Below are 23,651 nucleotides of genomic sequence, written 5' to 3' on the forward strand. Positions count from 1 at the left end.
TATTATTATTGTTATTATTATTATTATTATTATTATTATTATTATTATTATTATTATTGTTATTAATATTTTATGTAGAGTAACAGGATGACCATAATTCTGTTATTTAAAGTAAAAAATTGGGGTGTAGTTTCAATTTAAATTGCGATTCTTCGATATTTGCGACATTTTGCTATTTTTAGTTTGCTTTTTTAACACCAGACCATGTGAAAAAGTTATATGATGATGTCTACAGACTATATCTTAAGGAGCTAAATTTTCCCATAAAATGCACATCATGTGAGTCGGAGGGAAACATTTCGCCCTCTGCTGGAGGAAAGTGGTAACTCTTTTCAAATCTAATTTATAAAAAAAAAGAAATTAAGAATTTGAATAAAACATAAAACGACTTTGACAAAAAAATCTGATTTTGTTATTGCCAAACAAAAAATCCTGATGTATCGATTTTTGATTTTTTCTCCCACCCCTAGTGGCCAAAATGGGGCGCTGACTTTTTAAAAAGAGTGACCAAGTGTGGTTAACATTTGAGGCTCACCTTAAACCTATGAGGGTTATCCTAATTTGTCTTCTAAGCATCAATATACGGCTTGTGTCAGTATCTAAATGTGCAAAGAGACAGTGTCCTCCCTCCCTCCCTCCCTCTGTTCCTCCCTCTCTGTGTTTCTCCCCACCCTGCTCTCATTCCATCAGGTCCTCCAACAACACACACACACTTACACACACACACACCACAGGCTCCGAGCGCCTCATCTTCTCCACTGGAGCGAGAGGATCAGAGAGAGACGGAGCAGGAGTGACTGGGGAAACAGCAGCATCACTGCTGAGCATCTCCTTCACTGGGGGAGAAGGAGGAGAAGGAGGGAGAGGAGAAGTGGAGGGAGTGAGGAAACACAGAGAAATAAGTTTGGAGTTGGCCAGAGGAGAAGAGAGGGAGAGTTTTTGGGTAAGAGAGTGTGGTGGGTGGCAGGTGGGGGAGTGAGAGCTTCATTTTTCTTTTTCTTCCATCGCCAACAAGAACTGCCTCCCTCCTCTCCTCTCCATTCCCTTTCCTCTTCCTCCTCCTCCTCCTTCTCCTCTTCCTCTTCTTCCTCTCCGCTCCTCTTCTCATCCTGACTCTCCTCTCCCAGCTCCCGCCGTGGGGTCTCAGCTCTCTGTCACCCTCCCCCCCTCCCTCGCTCCCTACCTCCCCCGGGCTCTGCTGGGAGCCTCCGGGCTGCTGCGCCGCGGGAGGATGTCTCGCAGAGAGTCGCCACCTCCACCTCCGCAGATGCTGGGAGTGCGGAGAGGAGACGTGGAGTGCGATGATCGTCCGGAGCGCACCGAGCCTCTCACCGACACTGAGAGGGAGATCATCCAGGACACGTGGGGGGTCGTCTACAAGAACTGCGAGGACGTGGGGGTGTCTGTTCTTATAAGGTGAGTGGCTTTGTGTTCAGGTGTGAAAACTTAGGCTCCACTTTGAGACAAATCAGGTGTTTTTAAGTGAAACCACTCATCTAGTTTCTCTGCAGTGTCCATATGTTGCTGTGTGTGAGTTTGGATGCTTTTCTGTGCATGTTGAGGGAAAAGTGGCTGAGAGCTCCTCTTGACTTTTATTTGGATCATAAAAAACACGGAAGGCAAAAGAAAAGTAAAATTGTACCATTTTCTTCAGGACAACTCAGCTTCATAAACTCTGGCAACCTCCTTCTCAAGGTTATAACCAGTGTTAAAAATGGAAAACAAATCATCCAAATGTAGAAAACACTTCCAAGAAAATTCGAAATAGATAACAAAAGATGAAATGTATCAAATATAGTGGAGTGTATCTTTCATGTTTGTCCTCATGTGACTCCATGGCACAGAAACGCCCCACATGCTGCAGAGTTTGAGCTTGTTATGGTATTCTGGTGTCAGACCTGTCTATCTCCAGCACAGACCTGGCTTTCAACAATCATCCAATTTGTGCATATCCCAACAAGCGTCTGTCAAATGGACCTGAGAACGATGGCGCTCTTCATTCTCTGAGTGTCACGAATAGTCAATGAACCTGCAAAAACTGATGTTTAAGGAAATGAAAAAGGCGACATAATGAAACAAGGTTTCCCCTGTCATCCTTTGGGTATGCACATGGCTGTAAACGCTGCATTATAATCCCATTAGAGGATTTTTTCCCATGTTAACCACAATCTTTCCTTATTATCGATAGCATGAACTGTAAATCGTCAGGTTTAACTGCATGCACGTCATACATGGATCTCAGTTTTTAAAGGGTGATGCCAATGGATGATATATAATGCTGACATTTTTTATCAATGCAAATCTTTATTCAACTTTTTGGATTTCTTTTCATTTTAAGACATACCATGTTGTTGTGTCTATTTGCATTTGATGATATACATCAATTAAACATTAACTCTAAGCCAGATATAGAAAAACACACCTAGTAATGCTACAGATTTACACTACTAAACAGCATCATCTAATACATCTTAACAGATTTTAAAACAGGAAATCAATAGTTTTACTTTTGATATTATGTCCTCTAAGATTGTTAAAACTTGATTGTGTCTAGGGAGGTGCTTACAGTGCTCACCAGCAGGAAGGCGTAGGCCAGGTTTCTTGACATCATTGAATATTTCATTAATGTGTTAATAGGAATATAATCTAGTAATAAAAGTAAAAAAAAATGTATTTTTTTTAAATCAGTCCTTGGATGAAATCTTAGTCTGTATAATTAGCAGTCTCCTTGATGTCACCCATTTGTTTCCAAAACAGACTTTTGAAGCAGATTGGCTATCGCGGCCATATTGGAAGTGAGGGGAGATCTGTAACCTGACCTGAGCTGCCCCTCTGATTGGCCGAGCTCACCTTGATGCAGCTGAAATGACCTTTGTATCTCATTATTACCTCTTGATTCATATTCTACACAAACCAAAGATGGTATCAGGTCCACTATGTTACAATATATTGGTCAGGGGATGAACTTCTTATGTCTATATAACAATATAACTTAGTTATAACTATTGTTTTTACTATATTCAAATTTACAATTTCCACTTAATTTAATACCTGTAAGAATGTGGAAACATAAAAACAATATATTTTTTATAATTGTTGATTAGTCCAGGCAGTACGGGGGTTAATATCCTCCAAACGGCTGAGTTAGAAAAAAACTCACCCCCTGTACAGTGTGTGCCGATAGTAAAATTAGCGACTCAGACAGGAGACATTTTTTGAACCAGGCCGTAAATAGGTTAATTTCTGCTTTGAAAATATCTTTTTTGGTTTGGTGTGTTTGTGACTTCCGGTACTTTCAGAGCCAGCCTCAAGTGGACACTAGAGAAACAGCAGATTTTAGCACTTCAGCATTGTGTCATATTTTTAAACCGGAGGTTGCTGCTTGGGTGTAATACAGTATTCCCTCCAGATGGTGTCAGTAGTGTATTATTAGGCTGTGTGCTAACTGTATTATATAACAAGAGAGAAGAGGGATCATTGACCAAGCGGCAACTTCCGGTCTGAGAATATGAGATAATGCTGAAGTGCTAAAATCTGCTGTCTCTTGAGTGTCCACTTGAGGCTGGCTCTGGAAGTACCAGGAGTCACATACACACCAAGCCAAAAAAAGACATTTTCAAAGCATCAGGCGCTCTACGGTTGTAGGCAAAGCCCTTGCCACTACCAATATGGCCGATGTGCTTCATTTTCTGTTTCAGAAACAGACGGGTGACGTCGGGGAGACTACGTCCATGTTTTATACAGTCTATGTCATTGACGAATAGATGCCAATGACTAATGAATGGCAATTACCTATTCCCAACAAAGCAGCTTGCAGTGTCTGCAGACATCATGTAAAGCGATGCACTGATCCAATCCTGGTATCAGATATTGTTGATCTGCAGTGCAGATCTATTCAACTCTAATCTATGCTCCTCTGTGTTTGAAGCCTTGTGCCTTTCCTATGTGTTCAATGCATTAGGTCTGTGTTTTTTTGCTTTCAATAGCTACATTTTTTAATTATTTAACTCTTTGCTTTTCCACTTTTTAAGGTTAGCAGTTGAGCTTTAATTCCTGTTAATGCTGCATTTCCTCATTTAAATCCCATAAAGTAATAATTGAGTCATTTTAAAATTGGAAAAACAGCTTATTTCACTTTAGTTTACAAAGTTGGAAAAGTATGAAGTCACCAAAACATTATTCTCAGTCTTATCCTTGTATTTAGGAGTGTCTGTTTTGGTATTGGGACTTAAAAGTTGGATTGGTGCTTCCCTAATTGTTTGTTTACTTTTACTAATCAGCCTCGTAAGCATAAGAGCTGGCCGGGGCAGATTTTCTCAAAATGTTATTAATTGGCCTGACTGATTGGTCTATCTCTACTCACTGATTGTTTTCAGTAAATCTCTCTTCATCATGTTTTATTGAGACAGGCCTCAGCAGACATCGTTCTGGTTTCTTTATTAACTGATTGGATAAAATTTCTTTCAAGGGAAGGAAATAAAAGATATATTATGAAGCATACAGATGTGCATAGTATATATCTTATGTATCCTGGCAAAAACAGTCTGCCTTTTGCATACGCCACACACGCTCACACATACATGCATGTACACACACCACGTTCTGTACCCATTCCCTCGATCTCTCACCAACTGAGCTGTGAAAAGTGTAGGGAAGGAGGGAACATTGCATTCTTCTTGTTGAGAAGCTGGAGAAATACATCATCCGACATCTCCTGAGACTTTTGTTCAGCAGCGTAACATCTTTGAGATTCAGACACGCTGAATTTGTTGACATAAACGCATCATTAATTTCCATCTTTTGAAATGCTGTAATCGCTTTTTTCTTACATTATCCACAGCTCCAGCTCAACCCGTCCCTTTTTCATCTTAAGTTGTCGTAACATATTCAGAACCATAACATCAAACACTTGTTCCCTCAGCCTTATCTCCGACAGGCAGTCATCTTCAGCGTAGCATCACAGCAGAGTCACAGATGAACTGGATGTAACGTGGCCTGTCTGTTTCTCCAGCTTCTTTTCATGTCTTTTTTTTTATCCGAGAAGAAAGAGTTGATTCGTTTGAATGTTCCCGGTTAAATTGACTTAGTGTTTCTCAGAGAAAACCCTCAAGGGCTTGTTAAAATGGACAGCCTGTTGTAGCCAAGGAGACTGATGCCAGTGAGACAAACTGATTTTCGCTTTTTGGGTGAATATAATCCCTGAGGGAGAGTGGCAGGGGCAGAGAGCAGCGTGTGTGTGTGAGTGTGTGTGTGTGTGTGTGTCTTTTGCTCTTATCTGTGGATGACAGCAACAAGCTTTGGCACTTCAATGTTTCCCTCCGTCAGTCCTTTCAGATTTCTTGTGTAGCCCGTCTTTCTTTCACTGATGTGTCGTGGTTTTTCTTTTGCTTTGTTGAAGAGATGAGATTTTCTCTCCTTTCACTCTCAGCTGGCTGCGACTAAAAACAAAATCAATCATATCAGAGCTGCAAATCACACCACGTACGAGATACGTATTGACAATCTGGCGTTCCTCTTAGTGTAAGAGCAACAAATCACAGAGGTGTTGATTCAATCAGAGTTTGTTCTCAGTTTCCAAACCAGCCTGTGTTCTCATGAAGTCATTGCCTGAGCAGTGTGTGATGGCTGTGTTGCTGAACTTTGTGTCAGCTGCAGGAGTTCAGCCGAGGTGCTGCTGAAAGTCTTGTTGCTTTACATCAGTTTGTTTTGTCATTGATAACCACAGACAGAGGCATCAGAGGGTTTATCTTACTTTAATACACATTTCATCTGTATGAGGTTCAGGATAGAGGCAGTTTCTGAAGCAGTTTCTACCAGTAAAGAGGCTGACAGTGTCGTGAAGATTGTATTATTCAGCTCATCTTGTTTTTACCTGTCCAGCTCTGATCTGTCACAGCACATGCTCATGTAGGTTTCTATTCAAGTCAATGTGTGTGGATCCACTCTGCTCATTGTGGTCAGACTGGGCCTTTGCTCTGACAAGTCAGAGCCAGATGCATCAGATATGTAAGCCTTCTAATTTTGCTGGGTGCCGGAGCAGTGGCGCATTGATTTACAAAAAGCAGATCAAGCAGCACAGGAACTTGTGCAGTGACTTTCAAAATAAGACAAACTGTGTCAAAACTAGATCGTATTAATAACAAACAGACACAATGAGCTGAGCCGAGCTAGGAGTCTACAGGTTCTAGGTTTCACAGCCCAGCATGACCGAAAAGAGAACTAACATTAAGGGCGAAAATTGAAGGAACTTCTGGGTCTCCTGATTCCCCCTGGAGCTGGACTGGAGACTGGTGTACTTCTGGGGTAAGAGAAGGGACCCCAGAATCTGACAAATAGCTGTCCACCGTATTTGGAAACCACTCTAGTCAATCATTGCATTCACACAGCATGTGGTGCGGTCCGCCAGCGCCACCAACGGCTGAGCGCAGCTGTTTCGCTGTGAGTCTATTTTGGCCGGGGTCGCTGCAGAAACACGTCAATCTCTGCAGAGCAAATCATACCAAACAAGAAATCTGACACAAAAACGATCAGTTTAGCGGCGTTTCCACAGACTCATCCCGGGACGGATCCCTAAAAACCGAGACGAGCCGTCCCACTTTTTTGGGACCCTTTCGTATGGGTGCCAGACTGAACCGATCCGCTCTTGGGAGGTGGAGCAACACACTGCAGACGGTTGATTGGTCAAAAGAATCGTCACTTACCCCGACAGCGGCTGCATTTCTCCTGGCGGCACACAGACTTCTCTGAAACAAAGCTTGATTGCACTTTGTAACAGAGAGTTACATGAAAATCACAGAGAGGACGAAATGCTGCATGTCTTCCATCCGTGCTCTTTGTTTACTGTGTCGCGTTTTCTTCTTTGTTGGATTTAATCGCGGGGTAAGCTGCTACGGCGTCGCACTATTGTTTACCAGCTGTGGCTTCCGGCATGCGGCTTACACGCCACCCACCACGAGAGGGCACAGTTTGCTGTGGAAACGCAAACGGGATGAGACATTGGCGCTACCAAGTAGCTGCCTGTTGCAGCAGCTCTCTCGTCTTTGTCCGTTTCTTGTAATTTTTTCGTCTCTTTTTCGTCATCTTTGTATTTGGGGTGGATCATCACTTTGTATGGTTCATTGTCGGTCACGGACACCAAACTTTTTGTGGCTTCGGCAGTATTTTTTACTACTTTTCTCCTGTGTTTGTCTGGAGATCCTACATGTAACCATGGCTGCATTGTTTACATGCGAAATTAGCTGTTAGCAGCCTGTAGCATGTCAATGCTAACTAGTGTAGGGCTTGATGATTTCCCTCGAGCTGAGGAGGAGGAGGTGAGGACGACGTGCTGGTTCTCGGATGTGAGCTGGGAGGTGACGACGTGGACCTGTCCTTCCATCCATCGTTGTTGGGAACGTGGGATCTCGCTCCGGGGGATGGATGAGCTAGCTGTGCTAGCCCAGCGGCATCATGCTGTTCTTGGACGTGGCTGACGGAGCAGACATCGGACGCCGCGACACATCGGAGGAGCTTCGCCTGCTGTGAGCAGACAGGATCCAGGAGACAGAGACTGAACAGACTGCTGGGGAGGCTCAGTCCTGGACCCTGTGGAGGTGGAGACTGGCTGGGCCGGCGAGTGGTGGACGAGTGGTGGACGGGATATCATCATCTATTTTCTTATGGACATTTTTGCACTTTCTATACTCTTTCTTACTTTTGTTTTCTTAAATGCTGCGGTGACTCCTGAATTTCCCCTCGGGGATAAATAAAGTATTTTCTATTCTATTCTATTCTATTCTATAACTGTCCCAAACCGTCCCAAACCGTACTGAACCGACCCGTACTGCTTGGTGGAAACGCAGCTTTTCAAAATAAAGCACCATGTTCTGGCTCCTAATCATAAATCTCATCTGTTTATTAAACCTACGTCTCTGGCACATGCCAGAAGTCATCAGTAGGTCAGATCCGGATAAAATCTGAGCTTTTGGACAAAGAAAGTTAATCTTGGAGGTGAAAAACTTAATAATTCTATACAAAACAACACAATACATTCTTCCTATAAGGACACCAACAGAAAAGGGAAGGCATGGTGTAAAGGTGCTGAAGTGAGGGCCAGGTGTAACATGCTAATTAATTAATGAAAATGTGTTGTCATGGGTGGGATTCCTGCAGGAACATGTGGTTCTCCTATGATCTTGTGATCTCGGGTATCCAGGTGCTATGTGCGCTGCGCTCCAGAGACTCATCCAGTATGAATTGGCACGCGCCCCAAAACCACAACACTTCGCAGCATAGCACAGTGCGGTGCCTTGGGGTGCTAACATTTATGTGTGAATTAGGGGTAAGAGTCACATAGCACAGGAGCACAGTTACAGTCTAGGCTAATAGGAATCTTAGCTTGTCAGCTTTATAGGGTGAAGAATTGCTAAAAGTTGAAGTGACTCCCCAACAAAAACAACTGGCTGGGTTTGACCTCATAAATGAAGTTCTTACAGCCTAAGGTTGGAAAAAGATCACTGATCTGAAACCTGTTAAATCGGCCTTAAAATTAAATCATCTCTTAAAATTGACCTTAACCTGTGTATACGCCAATTCCTTCTGGGACAAGACAAATTTCAGTCCATGATCTTGGACCTAGCCCTCTTTTTGCATCCTAAGCCACAAGTTGCGTTCAACAGTTCAACCAGGGATTCCCTCAACTCACCACTGTGTTTTTGCAGCTTTATCTATTTTGGCCTCTGATCTCTGGATGCTTTTGCACATCGTAGCTCTACTTAAAACATTGTTAATATCCAAGTGTGCAAAAGAGAAATTACAGCAATTTTTCAACTGGTCTTGAGATTTTGGTCAGGTCTGTATCTCTCCATTAGCACGGGTGCAAAAGTGAACAGTACCTTACAAATCCATTACTGGCTGCCCTGAGTCAAAGGTGACACCTTCAGTCTTGTTGTCTGTTTCAAACCAGAAGATAGTCATGCTCATCAGCCAATCCCAGCTCTGTAGATATCCTTTTTATCATTGGTGGTATCATCAACAGTTGGCTAGCAGTTCCTCAGTTACCTAACACAACCTGGGGCGAACACTGGGTCACAGTCATGCACAAAATCCCCCACGAGAACACTCATTTGCATCCCCATGTCAATCCATCTGCATGCATGGAGAGAACAGACAGTCGATCTCTACCAATGCGTACAAATGCAATTGCACCAAAGAGAGATATCCCCGGGCTGCAGCAGAACAGTGCATATGGCAGCTTGAGAGAACAATCTACCCCTCCACACTGTTGTAATGTCAAAGTTAATGGCAGGGTTCAAGCACATTTTCACCAAGCTGGAGATGAGTAAGAGCGGTGATGAAACAGAATTATGTGACAATGGCACTTGATTAATTGGAGGCACTTCACGTTGTTTTCATAACAGGAGATGCAAGCTGATTTGTTGAGTGGAAAAGCTTTGTGGTATCCGCTGAAATGATCAACCCTGTCGAACATTAGGCACACCCTGGTATTGTGCAGGGCTTTTGTTTTTAAATGCAGAGGGAAAATGCATGAATTGTGTGGCTCACAGGGGTCTAGATCTCTATAGGTTTTATTGTAATTTAGATATGCAAGTAAGCTCTCCCTTCATAGACAATAGCTCTGTTTGATGATGGAGGATGGACTCTGATTTCCATGGATTACCAGTACAACTGAGTTTTTGTCTGGGAGATTCTGAAAGTGTATGTCAAATCAAGATCAAAGTTGTAAAGCCAATCTAATACATTGTAGATCCACCAAATCAGGAATTTATGCTTAAAGAGGGGGTATTTTGCTTTCCCATATTTTAAACATAGATATAAAGAAACTACTACACGTGCACTGGTTTTCAAACAGTGTTACCTTGAAACAGTAATCTAATTACTGATTACTCCTTTAAAAAGTAACTACCGTAAAATACCAAATAAACGCCGGGTTCCAAATAAACGCCGGGTGTAGCAGCACGTTTAGCAAAATAGACGCCCGTTCCAAATAAACGCCGGGGGTATGGTAAGTTACTTGGCGCAGCCTACGAGCCGCAGTCAATTTTTTTTGTTTGTTTTTTTTCATTCCATGGTCGTAGTACAGAACACACATGTAAACGCTGAGCTCACAACTGACAGTTGACTCTTGAAAACTGATTTTTGTAAAAGAAACATAATCAGACTGTACTTTATTTGTAGTGGTGCAACGGCTCATGATTTATCCATGATCCGTTCGGATCGACGTAATCGGTTCGGCACACACATGACCCTACAACAGTGTTTTTTGTGCAGCAGAAGCCCGGAGCGCTCGCACCAAAAACCCCCTTCCCTTCTCGTCTGCTCGTCTGCCGTCTAAGTGCAGACTCAGATGGGCCCACATTTTACTTGACCCAAAACACAAATAAACGGACTCCCACCGAAATAATCTGATATCGGTCTGCATTCACGCTTTATTTAGAGAATTTTCAGCGCGTTACTTTCACACAAAAACACCGCCAAATAAGGCTCTAGTTCTCATCGTGTCGTAAAACAGCGCTACCTCTGCTGCAGAGCCACAGCTGGCTACGAGGCTCTCGCCGCTTAATGTATCAGTCTACGCACGGTGTGCCTGATATAAACAAACACAGGTAGTCTGCCAGGACGAATTATGCAATTACAACGTAAAGATGAGGAGGCTTTGAAGAGTCAAAGAAGAAGACGTTACCACTTCCGCTGAATGTTATTTCCAGGGAAAGAAATAGTCGCCCGGTCTCAAATAAACGCCTGGTCTGCTCAGTGATTGAAACAAATAAACGCCCCGGCTACTATTTGATATTTTACGGTAAGTTGGATTACAAGTTACTTTATTAGTTACATTCAGCAGCTGCCTTCAACAACAGCAGCTGCATGATTTGGCAAAATTGTGCAATTGCAATCAAAATGAATAATAATATGAGTCTACATGTTTTGTTCCAAAGGAACATGCAGAGATTATTGGAATTTTTCTTCATTTTTTTTTTTTTTTTTAAATTTTCAATTAAAAAAAACAGCTGAAGAAAGCTTTAAAAGTACTGTTTTTGGTGCACTGCTGAAACTGTTCAGTTTAATTTTGATTTGAAATATTTTTTCAAAGCTGTAGCCTGTTGATTAGTAATAAACTCAAAATCACAGTTTCGCTGGTGGAAAAAAGGCAAAACTAAGACAGCAAAAAGATCTTGGACTATAGTTACGAGCAATGGCATGACATGACAATCCAGCACAGGACAGGGGAAAGACGCAGACTAAGGGTGTATTCACACCTGTGGCTCGTTTCCTTCGTTCCTATTCAGGAGCAAAATTGATACAATTGTAGCAGTTGTCACTTGGTTCATTTGTGTACACAAGGCAAAAGTCTCATGCGGTTCAAAGTTGTAAACAAATGTCACATGCTGTCGTTTTTTTCTCTCAATGGTCAGAAATCATAAGGTGGGGAGTTTCCCTATGATTGTTCATTCATTCATGTTCTTACCCGCCATGGAGCATCAACAACGTGTGTGGCTAGTTTGCATCATTGCGTTTATCTGGCTCATGTTCCAGTGTGCGCTATACAATCAACATGTGCAGTTTTTTCAATGACGCATTTTATTTCCTTGCTGTTCCACGTGAGCCCACGACTAATTTTTTCTGTTCTTCAGGCTTCTCTACTTCTTCCTCTGCCAATGTTGATTCTTCTACTCATTCTTCTTCTACTGTTTTGACTGTGCAATTGTCAACCGGCTGCATTACTGCCCCCATCACAATCGGTTGTGCCGGTTGCTGGGGCGCTTGTGTTCTCACTGCAGGGGAACTGCTACACGGCTTGAATGGAAGCGAGCCGAGACCACCTATTTTTGTTTTGTCCTGCATCCGAGAGCAATTACTGTGTTCACATATGCCCAAACAAACCAGACTTTCAGAGGGGCTGCCCACTGTTTCGGAACAACTGCGATCCAGGCGTGAATACACCCTGAAATACATGTGGTAAAGGGGCACAGGTGAAAACAATGAGGAGCAGGGATGACAATCGCAACGGTGGGAAAAGACCAGGGCAGAACATGACATAACCCAAAACGAGAGGAAAGACATGACCAAAAACAAAAACAGACAGGACCAGACAAGATGGACATGAAAGACAAACTGCTGAAACAAAAAGTTGTGAGAGACTTGACATCGATCCTGTATTTGTAATACAATAAGCGAAAATAAACGTTGCCGGAGTGTGGGCTCACATAATCCTCAGTGCCCTGCTCGGGGCACCCGAGTCTCAAAGGTCTGGACACACCCCTGTTTGCCTTTGGGTGCCTTGTTGTAGCTTACCTTATGTTGCTCTGCTCATTAACAATGGATTTGTGATAAATGGAGGGTTCAGTTCATGGAATAGAGAGAGTTACAGTGAAAGACAGGACTCACCTTTCCCCAGGTAAAAGTCAGATGAAAGAAAAAAGCAGAAAAAAAATATTTAACTAAGAAAAATGAATTGTGGCATCACTGTTTGTGACACATTGGAGGGGTAGACCTAGAACACCAAGGTCTGCCCATAGCTCAACATCTGACAGGCTTACAGAAAGCTGGCCAATCAGAGGGAAGGGGTTTTGTGGAGTTGGGAGCCTTAAAGAATCAGCAGCTAAAACAAGAAGCTAATGTAGAGGATTTTCTAAAACACCAATGTGAGAAAATGAGTGTTTTTTAAAGCTGTAAATCATGTAAAGCTGCTGAGTGGGTGCCACAGGGACAGGATAAAGCCTTAAAAAGCACAATATCACCTCTTTAAGCTTAATTTGACTGTATTCAGGCCCCTGAAATAGCTTCATGAGGCTCTCCTTGGTTGCCCTTGAGTTCAAACGTTAATGCTGAAGGTTGTTCATGGTACTCCAAAAATTAAAAAAACCCTTCCCTTCTAATTAAAGTGACATTAACAAGCTGCACTAATGGAGCTGTATGGGCTTTGATGACTTCATTTAAATGCACAGGCAGGTGCAAGACTGTGCTCAGAGCTCTCCAAAGTACAACAGTGCTTCTCCCACTCAGGGACAAAATGTTTCCTCATGTCTCCATAGAGATGAAGCGTTCCAGTTTTAATAGAGGGGACGTATGAGGGGTCACTGTGGCACCATGACTTCATTTATCTATGCGACTGTTATTAAAACATAAAGCAAAGAGACCTCAGACATGGACCACAGATACTGTGAGCCTGCTGTGTCTTGACACTAAAAAGACTTCAGCCCCACAGGCATGTGGGAAAAGAAAAATAAACCTATGACTGTGTCTAAAAGACTGTTTGCAGTAGCATCGTCATCAGCAAACAGAAATGAAACATGAACTTCAAAGCTGAAGAATAAGTGAGTTATGCCTTGCCAGCTTCTTCTGAGTCAGGCTTTACACCAATTCCCAGTATGTAGATACTTTTAAGTCCCCTGATTGCTCAAAGGTGTTTTTGTTTCTATACTTAACTTTTTTATTCTGTTTTACAGCAAATAAGATAAACAACAACGTCATCTGCATAAAGATGAGCACGACAGTTACTCAGAGTGTTTAAAGGTGCTGCATGTACTGTCCATTTGGCAGTAACTGCAGTGACACCTGTGGTAGGAATCTTTAGTGTTTTTCTGGGATAGTGGCTGTTTTTCAAACCCCCTACTGCTCTACATTTCGCAACTTGCAAAATCTTGCAAAAATCTGCAGTCTGCCAAAAATCCCTGATGTCCTACTGATCCAGGAAAATTCTCAGTTTGCAGAAGACCAGTCTACCTGGCATACTGTTTTTATCAATGCAACGCTAACACTGTTTGTTTATGTGGGTGTCGGTTTTGGTGAATTATCGCCATCTACTGGAATGAGTCGGTATTACAACTACAATACAACAACACTAATGTTAGATGGTCGGTGAGATAGAAACGAGTGATGCAAAAGAAACACAAGTAAATCAACAGTTTACTTCTACAAATTCATTAGAGCCCAAATAAACCACTAATTCACTTTTTTAAACCATACATGGTGTAGAAGCTAAAATAAGTTTAGCTGGGTTTTTTTTTTCACTTTGCAGTGTATATGACGTTGTCACTTTGATGACATCATCCGCCTGTTTCCATCCATGGATGTGGTTATTCTTTTTCTATACTTATTATGTTTGGTGGCGGGAATTAGAACAAAAGGGCAGAGCAGCTCCCAGAGTCAGGAGCTCAGATATTTTTGTTGACCGTCAGTTTTTCATCATCACTTTTCGTCATGTTCATCTTTTTCACCTTGGTTCTATCATCATTATTTGTTTAGTTTTCATTGAGTATTATTTTCACATTTTTGCCTCAATTACATATTGGCTTGTTTTGGATTTTTTGCACAGTAAACCCTTTAAACTGATCTCTGGACTTTTAATTAACTTTTTTGGATGCATCATAGATAAATGGATGAGCTTCTCCCAGCAGCTGAACAATTGTTAGACAGCCGCGTGGATTATATAGAAGTGGCTTTTCCATCAGCTGAAAGAATAAAATTCCCTTCCAGATTAATTTTTAGTGAACAGTATAACCTTTGGTGTAAGATTAAAAATCAAAAATGGTGATTCTGCTGTGATATGATTAATAAAATAACTAAAATGCTGCGATCTACCCAAAGTCTGGGTTGCACATTTATACTAAAGGCAGAACAAAATCCATCACCTGTAGCTCCGCTTTCCGAAACGGAAAACCAGAGAAGTGTACTACAAAACAGACCCAACAGAGAGTCTGTTGTTAATACTCATAGACTGTGAAAAAAAAAATGGATGTCATCTTGCTCGGCTTGAAGTGAGGTCTCCACAAAAACTGCTCCCCCTGGTGGCTGGCTGCAGTATAGGTCAAAAAATCAGACTCTCCAGTCATTTCAGATGGGCTGTGGTCAAACTTTGAAAAATTAATACACCTCATAGAAATGTTTCTCACATCTGATTGTTGTGGTGATTTAAAGATATCATTTGGCTGCCTTGTATTCAGGTCTTCTTTTTTTCTGAAAAGTTTTGTTTTCATTAGTTATAAGAGGTTAAAATTAAGGTTTTACATCACCTTTAACGATGATTGACAGCTGCCGGTCTTGTGTGTTTTTTTTTCGGGATTGTAAAATTTGTCGGGAGGTAGAGTCAAGAAGTGATTAGACTTTCGAAAGAAAAAAAAACTATTATTTATTATACTCTGGCTGCACAACTGCTGCGCCTGTGACGGGCGTATTTTGGCTTCAAAACCGTACAATGGTAAATGGCGAGGCCACGCGGTACTCTGCATACAGCCTATGGTCATACTACATACTACATGCAAAAGCATTTGGGAGCATCAATCACGGTTTGGAAAACAGCCCTTGACTCAGTTTCCCATGAGCACCTTCACCCACTGTAGCAAGGATGTGACTCTTGTCAAGGCAAGCATTTGTTTAGGAGAGCAGATATTCTTTTTGTCCGACTTTCGTTAAGACATTTTTTCCCAGGATGCAAAGCCACAAACTATGTAAACTCAATTTTTAGTTTAGTGTCCAGAAGGTGAGCAGACTATCTATCCCTTTTGGTCTACGTGCCGTAAATGAGTGCGTGTTTTCCTGTTAATTTCAACCCATGCACAGAAACTGAGAAATAACATTTCAAAATGACCGATTATCTTATTTTAGATAACGGATTACAAACAGGCAAATATATAAAAGTGAGTTTGTTTCAAGATCTCTTCAGATGTCTCTGACTCAGGGCTACATGCTCAGCGCTGTAACAGGTGGTGATCTTTACTAGCATGCATCATAGTCTGATATTTTGCAAACATCCTCCACAACCTCATTTCTAACTGGCTGCATAAAGGGCAGCGACATCCTGTGCTGGCACTGGGCATAAATCAGGGGCTGCACAATCTTCCAATATGCACATAATTACCAGAGATACTGGGCTGAATAATGTACAAGCCCTGGGGAAGCTGTCTGGAATATAAACACTGGGTCACAAAGGTTTAGTGACTCATTTTAGATGATATTAATCTGTCGTCAGTGGGCCTGCTGAGGTAGCCAGGAACCAGACAGTGCAATCCTTCAAACTGGTTTATTTTAAGAAGACACACCTCGAATCTTAAGGATGATGAAGATGTTTAGATGCTAAAATACCAAAAGCAGTTTGACTTCTGGAGAGCACGACTTGGCTGCAGGGATCAAAGTTTGGTGTGTCACCACAAAAGAAAAAACCGTTTTATTCTTCAATGAAACATCAGAGCAGCACTTTGTTTCTTTAGGCTCTGCAGTTAAGTTTCATGTTTGTCTTAGCAGAACGAGAGCTGCTCACCGAGGAAAGGAGTGTGTGCATGTGTGAGAGCGTGTGTGTGTGTCGTGACAGCTGGTTGCTAGGACAAGCTCGGGGTGCAACGGGCGAACTGAGTCTTTGCAGACCTAGCATGACACAGGATCTGGGGGATATGGTTGTGGTGTAGCAGGGCTGCCGGGGGCTAAACCCACACTGAGAAACAAGTGTAGAGCAATTATAGTCAGCTGGAGCACCGACAAGAGCAAAAGTGGGTCAGAGCAAAAAGTGTGTGTGTGCAAAATCCATCTGCTTCTTTACTCAGTGTCTGCAAATGTCTAACGCTGCATGTTTACAATTCCACTCTGCATTGTTGTCAGTGGGAATACGACGCAAAATCTGTCAAATATCTCACATCCCTCCTCGGGCTCAGCTCGGGGAAACTTTGTTATTGCTTCGATGTCGCCCCCTTCTCTCCCTGAGCTCACAGTCTGCTGGGATGAAAACCGTCAAACCCCTGAGTCAAAACAAATCTTCTTAAGTACGATCCCACAAGACAATTTACATTTCCTTTGTTTATTCCCTCTCCTACAGCTAGCAGGGTGGTTTAAAAATGGAATTTACTATTTGTAGATTAAATAAGTCACAGTGGAGAATCTGTATCATGACACATCCAGAAGAGATGTCATTTCCTCTTTCACTTCATGAACCACAAGTTTTAAGATGAAGTTGTAAAAGAAAATAGCATATTGTGATTGTCACCAACACTTTAGTCCTACTTTAATGTTATACTCCCTTTCAGCAGACTGTCTGCTACAATTTGGTGTTAGTTGCAGATTTGTACGATAATTTGTTTCCTGACAGTGTTGAAAATTATGATGACCCAGTGCATATTTCATATTCCAGATCTTAGTATCCAGAATATTGCCAGGATCTGGATCCTACTTTAACATCTGTTAGAAATTATGGTGACCTTGTCTTGTATTGTTTTGCAGAGCAAACCGACCATTAACCATGGAGTTACATATGGTGAAAACAGGCCTATCTCACAATGATAAATTTCATCCAGATCCAGTTGTTATGATTTGAGTTATTTTGTTCACAAACAAACAGACAGACAAATAAACTCTCCCAAAAACATAACCTCCTTTGGGGGAGGAGTAATAAAACCGCTAGAGAACAGCAAATTGAGGAAGTCCCATTAGGATAAAAAAAAATCTCTTTTACAAGAGAGACCTGGCCAAAATAGCAGCCGTACAGAGTCAAGCTCTGAGTGCACTAAGTTGAGAAAACAGCGAAGCTCGTTTACCATAACACTACAGGCTAAAACAACAGGCTAACTGCAGCTAAAGTTAGCATCCTGAAGCTAACACAGAGACAGGGGGGGCACTGAGGAAAGCTCTTACATCTGCTCCACAGCACACAGCATTTAAAATACTCACATTTCCAGGGTCCCAGGTTTGTTGGAGGATGGTTGGTAATGCGCCTGGATTCAGGACCAGTCTATTCACTAGCCCTCTGTTGTACTGTCCAAAGTTGGAAAAGCAGTCGGCCGTGAGGTGACTAGCACACACATGCACAGTTTTACTGAGTGTAGCTGGAACATTTCCTTGATAAATGAACTCTAGCCACTTTGTCTTGTCTTCTACTGAGATGGGAAGCTTGTGCATGGAGCTATGTGACCGTTTACAGCCAAAAACAGAGCAGTGATGGCTCTTCAACTTTGGCATTCCCCTCCCCGCTGCTGGAGAGATTTCTCTCCAGCAGCGGGGAGGGACCAATCAGGTCAGACTTGCTCCTGATTGGTCAAAATAAAGGGAATTGCTGATGTCGGCAAACCCCCATAATCCAAACAGCTCGTTATAGGTCAGGATTTTACATACACAAGCACCACTAAGTACAGGTTTTGTCATTAAATATCACTGGGAGGAAAGCCAAAGACCCACAAATTTCACTTAAAAGACCTAATAAAGTGATTTTCGATAATATGGGACATTTAAAACAAATAATCAAATACACATTTGGCTTTCAAGAAAAACAACCACAGGCCTCTGTCACCACATTCTTAATGGTGCTCTTAAAGTCATTAAGAGATAGCATTGAAGAAAAAGCAGTTTTCCCCAGGTCTGTAAAAATTCTGGGTACAGAGAAGAGCAGTAAGTTAGAGGATCGTAGCTGGTACCCAGCCAAGCTGCTATATAGAAAGGAACAGAGGTAAGATGAAAGTTTTCCCAGAATTGCTTTATAGATAAAAATCAGCATGCGTTGTTGTCAGTGAATTGCTAGTGAAGATAATGATTAAAGTCTGACTACCCAAGGACTGAACAGAGAGTGATAGAGCCTGAGCTAAAACAGGAGCTAAACTGTTTGTGATAATGTCCATTTCAACCCACAGTCAGCAGTTATTCTGCAGTGGTCTGTTCAAACTTGAGAGTCTATCAATAAAATGCAGAGTGAGGTTACGTTAGCTCTGCTTGGTGAGGTTGGAGTTGGTAGATGAGCACTGGAAGGACATAACCAGGATTCACACTAAACTACAAACTGAGTGTAGAAAGTTAACTTGTTGTCACGTTTTATAACCACAAACACCTTGTTGCTTTGCATCCTGGGAAAAGTTGTCTTGAACAAGAAAATAGAGTTTAAAAGAAGATCTGTCCTCCAAAACAAATGCACGCCTTGGAAGGGGTCACATTCTCACAACAGTGGGTGATGGTGCTCATGGGAAACAGAGGTTTTATCCCAGAAGAACACAATCAAATCTTGTAGATGGTTGGTCCTCACACTGGCCTTTAAATGAGACTAACACTGTTTCTTTATGGAGTTAGAGAGACAGCTCTAGACATGCTTGAAAATCTTTACTCTTCAGTACACCTGCAACCCATTACCCTCAAAGAGTCTGATCAATCCAGACACTCCGGGTCTAATCAGAGCTGCTGCTCTGTGAAGGACTCTGTCACCCACTGGCCCTGTGTGTGTGACTGTGTGTGTGTGAGTGTGAGTGAGTGTGTGTGTGCAATGAAAAAATCACCAAGAAGTTGATTAGCCCTCACGGCACCTCTGGTTTCAACTACTTAGGATTTGTTTTCTATAATTTGCATATCTTACAGACCGACTGAGACGGATACGACTCTCTGCATCTTTCTGAGGTTAATCCTTTGTTCCCAGGATGATACGTTTTTAACAGCTTTATGATGGGCTTTGGTAGAATCGGATTGGGTTACATCAAACTGATTTCAAAGCTGTTGATTTTCCTCTGAAAAATAACACGATCAGGAGATGAATCTCTTTCTCTTCAAATGCCAAAATGACACACAACCAGAATAAAACCCACATTTGTAAGTCTTCATCTCCTTTTCTGAGCATTTCTCTCCTGCAAACAAAGAAAGAGTACCAGCCATGTCACCTTGCCTGTGCTTCAATTCTCTGAGAGTGAAATAATTCATCAACCAACATTTCGTTGGTCATTTAAGAAGATTTGAGAACTTCTGGGAATCTTCTTTCCTTCATTGTCTTCACTGAAATCCAATCATAGCAGCTCTTATTTTTCAGCTCCAAACTCTGAGGCCATCAGTGGTCGCACTCACATCAGCGCTCTCTCAGTCCTGCACAGTTGGCTTTAATTAAAAGTGTGTGCAAACTTTAATTAAATCCTTTTTTTGAATACTGACATCCAGGGACTGGTCTTGCATTTAATTTTAATCCTGTGGAAAAGTTTCAATGACAAGACCAAAACTCTAAAGAGGGCTAAAAAAAAGTGTTGTTTTTTTGGATATAAGCACTCTTGAGATGTCACAGCTGCACTTTTAATTTCCAGGTTAGTCAACCAGATTCTTTGAGAAACAAAAACAACACTAACAGCCATGAAAACAATTCTCAGACTGGTTTAAGCGTCAAACTGAAACTGTCCAGTTTTGTGTATCAAGGTGATTTTCAACCACAGGATCTATGTGCATTTTGACTTTTGAAACTAGGGTCAGATCTGGGGTTATAAATTTAACCCTGAAAATGGTCCTTCAGAGGGTGAGGCCTGCAAGCTTTCTGATTGGTGGATCAGCCATAGTGTTTTTATTTCCCCTCAGTCCACAATGATTGGCTGTGTCTCATTTAAAGGTCCCATATCCTGCTCCTTTTCTGCAGTTTAATATGGATCATTGATGTCTTCATGAAATGGTAGTAACATGTTTTGGTCCAAAAAGCCAATAAATCAAGCACAGCAGCATTGTTTCCAGGCTCTCATAGCCCCTCTGTTCAGAACGCTCTGATTTAGTGGGCGTGGCCTTCATATGTAAATGAGCCACCGCTGATACCACCCTGCTCTTCAGCATCACTGAGAGCGGCGCCACAAGCTCTGAGTGCACAATGTTTAGAAAACAGCAAAGCTCGTTTACCGTAACATTACAGGCTAAAACAACAGGCTAACCACAGATAAAGTTAGCATCCTGAAGCTAACACAGAGACAGGGGGGACACTAAGGAAAAGCTCTTACATCTGCTCCACAGCACACAGCATTTAAAATACTCACATTTCCAGGGTCCCAGGTTTGTTGGTGGATGGTTGGTAATGCGCCTGGATTCAGGACCAGTCTATTCACTAGCCCTCTGTTGTACTGTCCAAAGTCGGAAAAGCAGTCGGCCGTGAAGTGACTAGCACACGCATGCAAAGTTTTACTAAGTGTAGCTGGCACATTTCCTTCATAAATGAACTCTAGCCACTTAGTCTTGTCTTCTTCCGAGGTGGGAAGCTTGTGCATGGAACTATGTGGCTGTTTACAGCCAAAAACAGAGCAGTGATGGCTCTTCAACTTTGGCATTCTCTGGAGGGGAGTGGGTGGGGAGGGGGTTTGGGGGTATCTGCTTCAGTGGACAAATCAGGTCAGACTTGCTCCTGATTGGTCAAAAAAGAGAATCGTTGACGTCGGCAAATCCCCTAAATCCAAACAGCTCGTTTTAGGTCAGGATTTTACATTCACAAGCACTACTAAGTACAGGTTTTGTCATTAAATATCACATTTTGTGGACTGGGAGGAAAGACAAAGACCCACAAATTTCACTAAAAGACTTTATAAAGTCATTTTTGCACAATATGGGACCTTCAGATAGAGCCATCGTAAGAAGATTTAAGTCAATTTCCTCATAAAAAGGAACACTGAAAATGATGGACTGCCCCCTTTAGTCTGGACCCCAACCCCATCCCCCCAATTTGTTCATATTTGGTCCATATTTCATCAGTGGATGAAATATGGAAGGCACTTCGTGACCCTCTCAGCAGTCTTTTACCACCCCAAAGTGGGTCCCTACCTCACTTTCAGAACTAATTAACAAGAAAACAGGAAGCTGTGTTAAATGAATGTCACCTTTATGACCTGGGTAGTTGCAAATATTTTATACTTATACTTATCAACCTGTCTGCACAATTTAAAACGCTCATGTTGTTGTCAATAAAAATATTGAGAATAACAGTTTAACCCTTCTGCTTGTTTGAAAATCAGTGAAGTCGTGTAGTCGCAGAGAAAGATGTGGAGGAGAGAATGTGTTAATGGTGACAAGGATAGGCATCTTTATGAGGTGCTGGACACAAAGCCTCATTCCCATTGCCTGATGCTCTGTCAATAGCTTACTAATTAGCGGCTAATGCCAGTGAATGAGGTTTTGTAGCCTGCTGGAGTTTTCCTTAAACCAATTATGCTCTGAGGGTCTTTCTGTTGTGAGCTCATGGCTTTTGAAGGAGGGAGAGGAAGAATGACACAGGAAACATGATTATTTGACACAAGCGGGATGCCACAAGGCTCAATCCTGGGACCTTTGCTGTCCCTATAATGCATCAGTATCTTCATCTGGATTGATGATGATACCATATTTTTCTATCTGGTAAAGATGAACACAAAGTGCTATCTGAAAAGAAATGTACAGTTGCAATAAAACATGTTAACAGAAAAACAGTTGTCCTTGTATCCATCACAGAAAGTCTAAGTCACAACATTCCTGGGAGTTTCTTACCTCATAAAACAATAATTTAACTAAATTTAATTTTTTATACCTTTTCACTCCAGGTTCTTCGTCAACTTCCCATCAGCCAAACAGTACTTCAGCCAGTTCCAGGACATGGAGGATCCCGAGGAGATGGAGCGGAGTAGCCAGCTTCGGCACCATGCCCGCAGGGTGATGAACGCCATCAACACTGTGGTGGAGAACCTCCATGACCCAGAGAAAGTGTCGTCGGTACTAGCCCTGGTGGGGAAAGCTCATGCTATCAAACACAAGGTGGAACCCATGTACTTCAAGGTGAGTCGGACTATAAGAGTATACGTTACAGGCGCCTCATACAGGAGAGCATGTTAGACAGATTAAATGACCATAACATCAAAACTATCTGAGCCAAATGGATTTAATAAACACAACACTATTAGTTTTTACTGTTGGTTATTGTTGAAACATAGAACAAAAACAGTTTTCAGCTTCACTTTCTTACCTCTTTGTCCAAATGTATCTCTGTAGACCACGGTATTAGATTGGGACTCGGTATCTGTAGATATTCGATATGAAAAAAATCTAAAAATGCACATCCCTGTGATTCAGGTTTGTCTTTGTGGATGTTTCAGGAAAATATTCACAGAGTTGTTGTGTCTCTTAATGGACATTTGATTTCTGATACTGGCAACTTGGTCAGAAAACCAGTGAACATGTGTCACCTGAACAAGTTACTCACCTTAAAACATAAGCAATTTTTAGTTAGTCTCTGATTCATCTATTTTGAGAGTGCTTTACTTTTATTTTGAAAGGACATCCTGAGAGAAACAAAAAATGTGGTGAGATAGAGGAGACTTGACATGCACCTATGACCAGTGCTATAAGGACTTAGCCTTCGTACATGGGGCGCCTTCTCTTAGTTCTTCCTGTACAGAGGCTACAGGTAAAACACATCATTTCAGCACTTGGTTCATTTTTTATTTTTTAAAATGGTAAACAGGATAGAGCCCGTTTATCACAATAAAAATAAAATGAAACTGTAACTGCAGATGAATTTGATAAAATGCTGATAAATAGATTCTAATAAAAGGAGTATTGTAAAAATTTTGAGTGCTTTACGGTGCCTTTAGCCCCGTTTCCACCAAACAATTCAGTTCAGTTTGCTTTGGTACAGCACGTATTTTACGGCGTTTCCAATGACTAATCCAGGGACAGATCCCCAAATAACCGAGATGAGCCGTCTCACTTTTTGGGACCCTTCCATGGGAGTGCCAGACTGAACTGATCTGATCTCAGAAGGTGGAGCTACAACACTGCAGACTGTTGATTGGTCAAAAGAATCGTCACTTAACCCGACAGCGACTTTTTTTCTCCTGGTGTCACACAGACTTCTCTGAAACAAATCTTGATTGCAGTTTGTATCAAAGAGCTCCATGACAATCACAGAGAGGACGAAATGCTGCATGTCTTCTATC

At 41.9% G+C, this 23,651-nt stretch overlaps 1 protein-coding gene across 1 annotated transcript in view; it reads left to right on the forward strand.

Moving 5' to 3' along the window:
• The first annotated feature begins 694 nt into the window (after nucleotides 1-694).
• The window catches only part of cygb2 (cytoglobin 2), a 28,903-nt gene continuing 5,946 nt past the window's right edge, over nucleotides 695-23,651 (forward strand). Inside the window, exons 1-3 of the mRNA XM_074665536.1 lie at nucleotides 695-943; nucleotides 1,128-1,416; nucleotides 22,260-22,491. Of these exons, the coding sequence (XP_074521637.1) occupies nucleotides 1,232-1,416; nucleotides 22,260-22,491 (417 nt within the window). The 5' untranslated portion in view covers nucleotides 695-943; nucleotides 1,128-1,231. The remainder of the gene's footprint in view (nucleotides 944-1,127; nucleotides 1,417-22,259; nucleotides 22,492-23,651) is intronic.

The sequence above is a fragment of the Halichoeres trimaculatus genome, unplaced genomic scaffold, assembly GCF_033239565.1.
Source record: "Halichoeres trimaculatus isolate MK-OKI-2021-1 unplaced genomic scaffold, fHalTri1.1 fHalTri1_scaffold_2, whole genome shotgun sequence".
In the NCBI taxonomy this organism is placed as follows: domain Eukaryota; kingdom Metazoa; phylum Chordata; class Actinopteri; order Labriformes; family Labridae; genus Halichoeres; species Halichoeres trimaculatus.